General features: G+C 45.2%; 1 protein-coding gene across 6 annotated transcripts in view; it reads left to right on the top strand.

The window, feature by feature from the left end:
* Positions 1-11,946, top strand: part of SPTB (spectrin beta, erythrocytic) — a 115,213-nt gene that overhangs the window by 83,170 nt on the left and 20,097 nt on the right. For all 6 annotated transcript variants that reach the window (XM_063116819.1, XM_063116821.1, XM_063116820.1 and 3 more), the window contains exons 26-32: positions 1,174-1,548; positions 2,401-2,645; positions 2,975-3,113; positions 3,921-4,005; positions 6,002-6,198; positions 7,165-7,286; positions 11,103-11,181. In XM_063116819.1, coding sequence (XP_062972889.1) covers positions 1,174-1,548; positions 2,401-2,645; positions 2,975-3,113; positions 3,921-4,005; positions 6,002-6,198; positions 7,165-7,286; positions 11,103-11,181 — 1,242 coding nt within the window. The remainder of the gene's footprint in view (positions 1-1,173; positions 1,549-2,400; positions 2,646-2,974; positions 3,114-3,920; positions 4,006-6,001; positions 6,199-7,164; positions 7,287-11,102; positions 11,182-11,946) is intronic.

Genomic DNA, 11,946 nt, shown 5'->3' with positions numbered 1-11,946 from the left:
ACCATGAGAAGGAGGGCCGTAGGTTGCGAGTGGCGTCATTTGGCTACATAGGGGCCTGCAGTGGCTTGAGAGAAAATTGCTCCCTGGTGACCAGCTGCATTAAAAGTGCCATTTGGTTTGGGGAAACCTATGTGGTTTTTGGGAAGAAGAGTTGTTATGAGCAGTCTCCTTGTTGGTCTGTTGCAGAAAAAACAAGGGCAGAGTCATGCGACATCTTAAAGACTTACAAATTTATTATGGCATAAGCTTTTGTGGACTGGAGTCTACTCATCGGATGCATTTAATGAAGTAGACTTTAGTACGGAGAAACGTATGCCATAATAAGTGTTTAGTCTTTAAGATGCCAGAAAACTCTCTGCTTATGTCTACAGCATATGTAATATGTATATTATTATTATTATTATTATTATTATTATTATTATTATTTATTTATTTATATAGCACCATCAATGTACATGGTGCTGTACAGAGTAAAACAGTAAATCGCAAGACCCTGCCGCATAGGCTTACATTCTATTAAAATCATAATAAAACAATAAGGAGGGGAAGAGAATGCAAACAGGCACAGGGTAGGGTAAACAGGCACAGGGTAGGGTAAAACTAACAGTGTAAAGTCCAAACAACATCAAGTTTTAAAAGCTTTAGGAAAAAGAAAAGTATACTATTCTATAGCATCAGGGGGAAATATCCATAGCAGCAGCATTTACTTTGTATGTTTTTTAAAAAGATGCTGAATTATGCAGAGAGTGAGGGGGAGACAAAAGCATGAGTCATAGAGTTCCATGAATTTTAATAGTATTGTAGAAGAAATGGTAGGTGTGGCTTTTTCACTCCTGTGCGGCTAGCTGACCCTACCAAAGAAAAAAATCTTCTGCACCACTATTAAAAATTTAGGAGCCCTGACCTTCTTTGTATCTGGTTATTCTAATGAGATAGGTGGAGGTGGATGGGTCAGCATATGCAATTTTAAAAAAAGAAGAGTTCCATGTTGCAGTTTGGGATTAAACGTGGGTCCAGGTTCTGGAAAAGTTGAAAAGAATCGTTCTCTGATGTACCTGGTATATGGCTTGCCACCTGGCAGGCAGGACATATACCCTTGGTTGGAGTGTGAAAGATGCATCCATTGTTGATGGGGATTCTGCTCATGTTCACTCTGGTTTGTTTCTTGGCTAGCTGCTACGGGAAAAGTTCCGTGACTTCGCCCGGGAAACGGGAAACATCGGGCAGGAGAGGGTGGACAGTGTCAGTTTCATCATTGAGCAGCTGATTGATGCTGGCCACCCAGAGGCTGCTACGATTGCGGAGTGGAAGGACAGTCTGAATGAGAGCTGGGCTGACCTGTTAGAGTTGATTGACACCAGGATGCAGCTGCTGGCTGCCTCTTATGACCTGCAGAAGTTCTTCTATGATGGTGGTGAGATCCTCGGCCTTATCAAGGAGAAGCACAAGGAGCTGCCTGAGGAGCTAGGCCGGGATGTCAACACGGCAGAGTCTTTCCACAGGATGCACACAGCTTTTGAGCGAGATATCCACTTACTGGGAATGCAGGTAACCACTTGGTTATTCCAAGGCTCTTATGGGGAACCATATGGCAGGGCAAGTAGGGTGACCTTATGGAAAGGAGGACAGGGCTCCTGTATCTTTAACAGTTGTACAGAAAAGGGAATTTCAGCAGGTGTCGTTTGTATGCATGCAGCACCTGGTGAAATTCCCTCTTCATCACAACAGTTAAAGCTGCAAGAGCCCTGTCCTCCTTTGTATTTGGTCACTCTGGGTAAAGAGGGCAGGGCTCCTTCAGCTTTAACTGCTGTGATGAAGAGGAAATTTCACCAAGTGCTGCCTGCATACAAGTGACACCTGCTGAAATGGCCTCATCTATACAACTGTTAAAGATACCGGAGACCTATCCTCCTTTTCAAATAGTCACCCTAAGGACAAGAGTAAACCAGTGCCTGGCATAGAATACAAGAAGCTTGTATGTGTGAGCACTACAGGGAAGATAACCCCTGACCTTATTTTTTGTCCTGGTTGACTTTGTGATTATATGGGGATCACACCGAAAGGCAAACTGAACAGAAGGGACAATCTGTGTGGTGTTTTCCTGAGCTGACGGTGACTGATTTCCCTTGGAAGGAAATGAAGTGAGATTTTATTGCCATGTCTTTGCGATGAAGGCCAGAAGAGACTATTCTCCTTCACTGGCATGCCTGGTTATTGTGACGTGGAACCCATGACCCAGGTTCTCAACCTTTCCTTTATTCAGTGAAACTGGCCATTCATGTCTCCATTGTAATGTTAGGAAACTGCACCTGAGAGATGGCGGCATAGCTGCGAGGTACGTGAACCAAGTTTTCCTAGGCCTCAATATAAACTTCTCTCTTCCCTGGATTTTTGCGGCAGGTCCAGCATTTCCAGGAGGTGGCAGCCCGTCTGCAGGCAGCCTATGCCGGGGAAAAGGCTGTCGCTATCCAAAAGCAAGAGCAGGACGTGGTGAAGGCCTGGAAGGCTCTGCTGGGTGCTTGTGAGGGGCGGCGGGCTCAGCTGGTTGATACAGCAGAGAAGTTCCGTTTCTTCAGCATGGTCCGGGATCTCATCTCTTGGATGGAGGGTGTGATCTGGCAGATTGAAAACCAGGAGAGACCCAGGTAACAAAGTGGAATGGAATTGACTTCCCAGGGAAATCTTCTGCAATTCCTGCTGTGCCAAGGGAACCCACAAGAGCTGCTTCTCAAGTTATATTCTCATGACTCCTGGAAAGCAGACTGGCTGGTAGCCAGCTGCATGTCATATTTACTGATTCAGTCAGGCAAGGTATTTGCATACCTTTCAGGTCAAGTTTCAGGAGTTGTTCTGTATCGTAAAACAACATGAGAAGCAACCGCGAACTTTCTAGCACTGAACGTTGCCTTACTGAGAATTGTTTGGTATTAGAAATGTTCCGGTCCTTATTTCTCAACTATCTTCCCCATCTCAGGGATGTTTCATCTGTGGAGTTTCTGATGAAAGACCACCAGAGCATAAAGTCTGAGATAGACACCAGGGACAAAAACTTCACCACCTGCATCAATCTTGGCAAAGGATTGCTGCAGCGCAAGCATCATGCTGCAACAGAGGTGAGGGTTTTCCAACAGAAGCTTTGCAACTCACATATATGGCCCCGTTCAGAAGACACCTTAAACCATGGCTTTAACCATGGTGAATAAAGCAAAAGGCCTTATTTGTGGTTAGAGCCATGGTTTAAGGTGTCTTCTGAACATGGCCTGGCTTTCTGGCTTAACCACCGTGGTGGTTAGCAACTCCTGCTCACATTGCTTGTCTTCTGCAGTCATCCCTCTAAGTGCTATCCTCCCAGGCAGGCTGGGATATTGGAAGTGAGCTTGGCTGGGAGGAAAGTGCTTGGGTGGAGGAAAGCAGGTGCAGGGAGGGGGGTTTGGAACCCTCACCTGTTTGCCTCTTTGGCCCTTTGAATTGCACCCCCACTTTACACACTCAGGAATGGAGCAGACTCACCATTCAAGTCCATCCTGCTCCCACAACATAGACAGCTTCTGCATCAGGTGCTCACTTACTTTTGCCTGTGCTTTTACTCATGCAGGATCATTTTAATTGGGCAGAGAATTATAGGGAGGGGAGGAATCACACACTAGCCCTGTGTTTTATGAGGATTGTATCGGTGTTTGATGACATGTCGTGTGTACTAGCCACAATCCCACACAGAGTGAAATCTGGCTTTTGTGTATATTGGCCTACGGCCATTACAGTTTGTTAGTTGCCTTGATCCTTCCACCACCACCACCACCCAAAAAAGTAAAGCAGAGTTCTTACAAGAATTATAAATAAACAGAACTAATTGCCAAAAACTCAGACATGAAACTTGTGGCAAGATGAAGATGATGATCCTTTTCTCCCTCACCTTTTAGATAAATGAGAAGCTGATGCAGGTGACCGAGAAGAGGAGGGAGATGGTGGAGAAGTGGGACAGGCGCTGGGACTGGCTTCGCTTGCGTGAGTAACCATAGAAGGTGTTCACACATTGAACTGGGGTGTTCCCAGATGAGGCTTTTATCATGCCATCGCCCTGCTTCATTCACAGAATTTTATGGGAGTAAAGGCTCTCCTATATTTTGAGATACTTAATATTGTCAAGTGTTTGGCTTAAGAATTAACAGAAGTCAAACGAATGCCAAAGGCAAGCAGAACTCCAATGCTACTAATCCACCGTGTCGTTGTACAATACGGGCGCTTCCAGACAGGGCTTTTATCCTGCTCTCTGAGCACTGTTTTTGCATGATAATTTGTATGTAGAATTGTAATGGGCTGTCTACACTACAGGTCCCGTGACCTGTAGTGTAAACTAAAACCACTCTTCCTCCCAAAAAGCAAAGCAATGCCTGTCCCGCCAACTGCAGCCACACACACCCCACCCAAAAAGTCACCCATAGGGTGTAGCAACCATTCCTGCACACACATGTGTAATAGCTGCAGGTATACATCTGGAGATTCCAAGCCAATTTCCCCTATTAAATATGCCTTGAAATTTTTCTCCCGTGGTCCGGGGGTGGGGTGTTTGCGTTCAGAAGTCCACTCTTCCTTCCCAAAAGGAAAGCAACGCCTGTCCCCTTGACCACAATCACCACTCCTGCCTCACAGCCCGAAAGGTCACCCATGGATTCCCTATTCAATATGCCTTGAATTTGGAGCAGCACTAGAATGCAGTGTGGTTGCAGCCACAGGCAGCTGTATTCAGAGGAGTCAGTATTACATGGCTGCTCATTAGCTGGTCCTGTATTGTATGTCCCCCCCACCCCCGCAAAAAAGTAAGGGAACCCTGTGTTTCCTGCTGCCTCCAAGAACCCCCACTACAATTTTTGTGACTCCTTCTTTAGAGATTGCCAACACGAAAGTAAAACTGACCCTGCCACAGCTGATGCCAGAAATGCTGTGGCAAAGGTGCTCTGGTGCAGAGCAATAGGAAGAGTAGGGTCTGGTGGTAGGATGGACACACTCAGCAAAAAAGAAAAGAAAAAAGATCACATGAAAGAAAACCACCTCCCAAAAAAGAGCAATACCTCTATGGAATTTCTCCACCTATGGAATATAATAGCAGTGCTGTTGCAGGGCCTCTTTTATTCCTGTTAAGGGGGAAGATGGGACAAGCACCAGAATAATGTGGCTATTTACAAATTGCTGATGACCTCTTGTGGCCCCCGTCCAGCCAGTTGTTTAAGGGCAAAACTAGGCGTGGGTGGGTGGGTGGGTGATGTTTTCCTTCCTCTCGCATGGTCCTATCAAAAAATCCCCTCTCTAGCTACTATTGGGTGGGGGTGGGATCTCCTGTTGGTGCCAATGGAAGTTTCTCTTCCAGGCCTTCTCTTCTGGGGGGGAGGAGTTGTTGGGACCATAATGGGGGTGGGATTTTTGTTGCTACCATAGCAGGAGGAGGTAAAGGTTAGCTCCTTCTCCCCTCATGCCACAGTCCTGAAAAAAATTGCCACCCCCCCCCCACACACACCTATTGTTGACAATAGATAAAAACTAAACACAACTGCAAGTGATGCATTTAGCATCCTGTCTTGCTGGGCCCTAAAAGTTACAAGCGTGGATACCTCTTGAATGTCGGAGGTGTAGTTTGGCACTCTGAAGTTGCTGGCTACGATATATTTATCCATACTTGTTCCATTTTTAACCTGCTCTTCCTCCAGTTTAATGCCCCAATCAGAGGGCGTAGGCAGTCCAAAGTTATATAACTTTTAAAATTGAAATGGCAAAAGAGAATACGATCATGTTTTAATGGCGCACTAACAGAAAGAGCTGCGTCATCGTGTTTACTTACATCTGATTGTACTTGAAATATCGCCCAAGTTAGTTTTGAAATAATTTAAAGGTAACTTAAAAGGAACTTTTGAATTCTGTAAGGCTTCTTCGTTTTCTGCCTCTTTGGCTACTGGTGCTGAATGTGTGTAAAATCTCCTTTTGTTCCCTCCGTCCCCATGCACAATAGTGCTAGAGGTGTGCCAGTTTTCCAGGGATGCCTCAGTGGCTGAGGCGTGGCTTATTGCCCAGGAGCCCTATCTGTCCAGCGGTGATTATGGGCAAACTGTGGATGGTGTGGAGAAACTACTGAAAAGACACGAGGCCTTCGAGAAATCCACAGCCACATGGGAGGAGCGTTTTGCTGCACTGCACCGTCTGACCACAGTAAGTAGTTCATGGAAGGAAGAGTCTTTCAGCATTTTATAGGCAGCATATCATAACAACAGTGGAAACTTCTGACTGAACTGGTTGAGACTAGGGGACCCAATCATGTTTTAAAAGCCCAACATTGTTTTTATTTGATTTTCATGTGAAGTTTTTCATAAAACTTTCCTCAAACATTTCTACAGAAGGGTTGGGTTAAAAAAAAAGCAGTTGATATATGTCAAGACAGAAGGTTGGCAGAGGTTTGGAGTTCATGCTGTAGTAGTAACATGGGGGTTGTCTTCACGGCGCCAGGTTGGTGCTGCCTCCCTCTCAAATCCTGCACTGTCCCCCTCCCTGGGCATCATTGGATAATACTGATGTCGAGGAGGGAGCACAGGGCTTCTGGGTGGCTATCTGTGTACTGCAGCCGCCCCTGCCCTCTTCGTGGTGGAAGGCAACCAATCACCTGCCACCAGGCTCCACCCCTGGATTGGCCCCAGGTTGGCCGCGGAGCGACGTCAGAGAGCAGAAGCGCCATATTGACATCGCTCCAATTGAAAAAGTCAAACTGCAGCCTTGCAGGAAAGCCCCTCGGTGGCTGTGAAGCTGCCCCTGTGTCTTCTAACTGACACAGCGCAGATCCACAGCCACTGCGGGACTAATCCACATATAGACAGCCCCTTGGTTTTGTGAATATCTCTCTTAGTAAAACCTGTGCTAGACACTAGAGACATGAGATGTAATAAATGCATAAATAAATGGCAAAAGAGAATGGGGTGGTATTGGGTGGTATTAGAAAAAGCCAAATGGTCCATAAAGAGTTGGAGGAAAGGAGTACAGCGTTTTGGAGTTGAGAACGAGGCCACAGCAGTAATAGCAAACTTTGAATGGGGGCTGCTGCCTCTTCTCTCTTTTACAACCTGCCATATAAAAAGCTGTATTTTTAATTTCCCGAAGAAAACATAATCAACTTATTTCTTCCAGCTTGAATTACTAGGGAACAGAAGGATCCCAGAGGAGCCTTCACAGCACCAAGTAGCTAGGACCACAGACCTGGACCTGGACCTGGACTTTGACTTTGAACCAGAGCCAGAACATGAAACGGGGTAGGTTACATGCATTTAAGCTGCACTCTGATCAAATGGTCTTTCCATGGCTGCCGGCACGCCTAGCAGCAATATTTCTTACAATGCAATTAATAAATAGAAGCTACCACAATAAACTTAAACCTCCTAAGTAGTTGGGGTTATTACTCACCTTTAAGAAGTGCAAAAATATACACCTTCAATCTGTGCCATTTCATATTCTGTATATTCTCCTTAATAGGAACAAAAACCTCAAATTAGGAAAAAAATATTATTACAAGTTGTTTTTTGAGGATTGGCTGTCCTGTGGCATTTTCAGTCCATCTCCATACTGATTTTTTTTAAAAAAAAGATTTGAGGATTTCACTAAAAGAGAATTGGGGGTGAATTAGTAAATGTCTGACCCAAGATATTGGTGATCTAAATGACCTCGATTACACATTTTTTAAAAAAAGTAATAGTGAGAACTTACACTTATGTTCAGAATAGCTGCATTATATTGATGCTGCATAAAGGAGATGATGATCTCAAGTATTTTTTTGTTTTTCTGTTTCCACATACTAGAGGTTCTGAATTTTTTAAAAAGTGTGAGACTAAAGTTATTGAAGGGTTCTGTGAGTCTTTTATAAGTTATTGTTTTCTCTTTGTCTTATTTAAATATATAATCGTGCTGTTTTTGTTGCAATGTTTTTGCTATTTTCCATGTTTCTCTGTTTCTGGGAATTACTTTAGAAAAAATATTTTAAATCAACATTTTATAAGTGCTACAGAATTCAGAAATAATAATAAACAAAGGGAGAGATTACAGAGCGTAAATAATACATTACTGCAGTGTCCATGGGCTCTTTATCCCAAAGAGTTTTTCCAAGGGCTTCTCTTGACTAGGGGAAAGCCCCAGGATGGATCCGCAGCGGCGCTAGGTCATTTATATGATGATGCAGCTGCCATCCCAGGGCATTCCCCCGAAGCTCCGAATTTTAAAAAGTCTTAATTCGACTTACCATGACTTTTTGCTGCGAGCAAGGCGCCAGTGCGCATTTGGCATCTGTCACCTTGCTCCAGATTTGCAGCAGAGGCAGGTTCTGGCCAGTGGCAACCCCTGATTGGTCGCCATGCTGGACAGGAGGAGGAGGAAGAAGGAGGGGGCGGACCAGTGAGCCAAATGGCCCCCGGAATGCCTCCACACTTCTCCAGCCTGGGCAGAAGAACACCCATGCCATAGAAGTGTGTAAAGGGGTGGGGAAAGTTTTTTAAAAGGTTTTTAAAAATACGTGGAGGACACAGGACACACCACAGAACCCTGGCAATGATGTGCGGTTGCGAAGACGTGCCGGAAAGGTTATTTTTTAAAAAGTGGGGGGGGGGCACCCTTCAGCGCTTGTTCCATCCCAGAATCTGCCCAGGGATGATGAGGAAGGGGAAAACCAGCAGGGAGAGGAACAGGGCTCATAGGGTGGCAGCAGCCCTCCCTCCTCCTCCTCCTCCCGGTGAGGTTTGAAAACCCACATTTACACTCCCTGCTGTGGGGATAATGTGAAGGAGCACAGACGTGGGGGTTTGAGAGCTTGCAGCACCTTGGCGCCGCTGTCAAGACACAGCCCAAAACAGCAGCTGTAGTTGTGTTGGTTTAGGAATGTGGGGACCTTTGATGCACAGAGTGGTTATTGTCATATTGTGACTATTTTCTTACTCCTGATATAGTTGCAAATTTTGTTACAATTATACATGATTCCCATGCCTGTTTGTGGACCAAACTGCAAGTTTAATTCAAGATAGGTAGTTCTGTGACTGTTTTTCCCCAACGTTTTAAAAATGCAAAGCAACCCTTCAGGCTAGGAGGAGGAAAAGGAGGAGGAGGAGGATGTGTTTAATCCTTTCCTTGCCAGTCATGTATTTGCTAAATCTCCCTCCTCCCCACAAGTGCTTTCTCAGCTGGGGGTTTCTTTACAACGCTGCTTTGCTGCTTGGTTCCCACAAAACGATAAATCCTGATGGCAGGAGGGAGCATGGACTATCCAGCCAGAAAAGCCACAATGCTGGCAGCCATTCAGCTCATCCAGCCCGCTAACTGCCCTTACCAAGACCCACCCTGGGCTTTGATCCACCCCCAGGAATGCCCACTGGCTCAGCCTGAACCGAGGCCACCACCGGCAGATGGATGAAAGAACATGGTGACCTCAGAGCAACTAGAAAAATTGTTGTTAATCAACACCATGAAAAAGCGCCGTTTCGGGAGCAGGGAGAGAAACCTGGTGTGGCTGCGAGTTGGTGGCTGCATCATATAAACAACGCAGCGCTGCAGCACAGCCGCAACAGCGTATACAGGGCGTATAGACAAGCCCTCGCAGGGGGAAAGATACATTAGGTTGCATCTGGCTCCTTTTCCAACAATGGGAGCATTTCGAGAGCAATTTCCGCTCAGGATGCCCCCACCCCAGTGGGAAGTGGAGAGACAATCTTCACTGGTTCCCCCTTGCTCTGCCACCCCCAGCACTGCCACCTCCACTGTTCTGGAGGGTCTCAGATGTGGGGGGCATAGGGGGCTTCAGAGGGAAGGGGAATCAACTGAGAACTGCTCCCCGTTTCTCCTTGTGGGTTCCTCTGCTGGATTAGAAGCCTCTTGTGGATAGGAGCTCTTCTGTTTAGGGGAGGCAGATTCTGGATTCAACCCAGGGGCTCCCATGAAGTAGGTAGATAGATGGGTACTGAAGGTCTAATAAGTTTAAAAGGTGGTGGATATAATTTAATCAACTCTCATAAACATTAGGTACAACAACTGCTGCAGATGTGACTATTTCCTACAAAGAGATTAATTGTTATGTATGAAGAAAAGTATAATATATATATATAAACATTTGACATTTAGCACAAGTGTTTTCCTTGTCCAGCTTGGGAAGATGCTGTGCAAATTTGCTCCATGATGATAATATTGGTATTGAATAAAGTGGCTCTGGCAGCATGCAGGAGCCAGAGACCTCACTGGCTTCTTGGCCCAATCGAGAATGAGGCAGTCAAAGCTGAAATAGCACATTCCAGCCTCTCCCTTCCCTCCAGATAAAGTTCCAGCCTGTATCAGTTTCCTCCTTAACACCCTGTTCTGGGACCCCCACCCCCTTCCTTGCTGTAGTCTGGTATTTGGGCAGAGGCCACAGTTAATTTCCAGTATTCGAGGCAATAAGCCTGTATGCACCAGTTGCTGGGGAACATGGGTGGGAGGGTGCTGTTGTACCATGTCCTGCTTTGTTGGTCCCTGGCTGATGGCTGGTTGGCCACTGTGTGAACAGAGTGCTGGACTAGAGGGACCCTTGGTCTGATCCAGCATCAGGGCCCTTCTTATGTTCTTATGTTCTCGATATAAAGAGGGGATCTTTGTTGAGCCTTATCTTCTCCATGGGGTTTTCTCTGGCAGTTCCTTTTTGAACAGAGATGGACAGAGATGCTGCCCTCTTGTGGTCATGGAAACTATCCTATTTTATGGTTCCCACAGCCTTGCTAGAATCAGATTTGGACAACTGAGTTCCATGGGCACTTCTGACTGCATAGAGAAATTTTATATTGCTCCTTACTAAGCTTGGTTGTATGATAGTTCGGGGCTGAGCTCCAGGTTTAACATGCACATACAAACTTTTTTTTTTCATTTTTACAGAATTAAAAATGTCAACTCCACACGTTTATTCTGCTGCCCTGTAATTTTACACATAGGTGTGTGTTTTTAGTTTATTGTCTGTAAATGAACATTTTCAATATAAAAATATAGTTAGAAAATTTCAACAATGTTCTCTCTTTTTTTGTATTTAAAATTGACTGGACTATGTTGTTGTTGTTCTTTGACTGTAGGCCTAAAGAGGAGGCTGAGAAGACTGCGGGGTTGAGTTTAGAAGATGCTCTTTCCACTGCTGCTGAAGACACATCACTGGTCAGTTACCAGTTTTAGTTTCTTCTTCCTGGAGACCTCAGCAACTTAATGCAATTTTACAAATTTATCATATTTTGTCTTGTCTTGACAAAAGTTGTCAATGTGACACCGTCTTCTTTCTGGCTCAAAAAAAAAAAGTTTCTAGTTTTCAGTTTTTGGAACTTTACTATGCAGTGTTATTCACACAGTCTTCTTCCTGTATCAAGAGAACGCCCATTGGGATATTTGGAAATATACATACAAGCAAATCAGTTGTGGAAAGAGTAATCCAAGGAGGAGGGGGAGGAGAACCTGTGGCAGTAGGACCGCCCCTTCTGTCCTACTGAGTTTGGGGAAGGGGGTTGCCTTTTTTCTTTCTTAAAAAAAAAACTTTCCCTCCTGATGTAGTTTTGCCTTTGTTCTAATGACATGTTCAGGGACTGTGAGGGACCCAAAGCCCTAGAACACCCCCTCTCCATCCTTGGAGGGCCTCCTTGCCACTGCTTGGAAGAAGATTCAGAGGGCAGACCTTCTTCTCTGCCCACAGACCTCCTTTTCCATGGGCAGAGAAGGAATTCTGCTATACTCTGTAGCCCCTGGGATGCCCTTCCAGGACCATAGGGTTAATATCTCTGTTTTAAAATGTAACCCTCATAATCTGAACCTCATTCATAGTTCACTGGATTCACTCTCATCCCTCCTTTATGGGCCTATCTCAGTGTAACTTTTATGTAAATGTCAACTTCTATATATTTTACAGCTTCATACAAATTGTATGTCTCTCAG

The sequence above is a fragment of the Elgaria multicarinata genome, chromosome 2, assembly GCF_023053635.1.
Source record: "Elgaria multicarinata webbii isolate HBS135686 ecotype San Diego chromosome 2, rElgMul1.1.pri, whole genome shotgun sequence".
Lineage (NCBI taxonomy): Eukaryota > Metazoa > Chordata > Lepidosauria > Squamata > Anguidae > Elgaria > Elgaria multicarinata.
The sequence above is the reverse complement of the archived record's forward strand: the minus strand, read 5'-3'. Positions and strand labels throughout refer to the sequence as shown.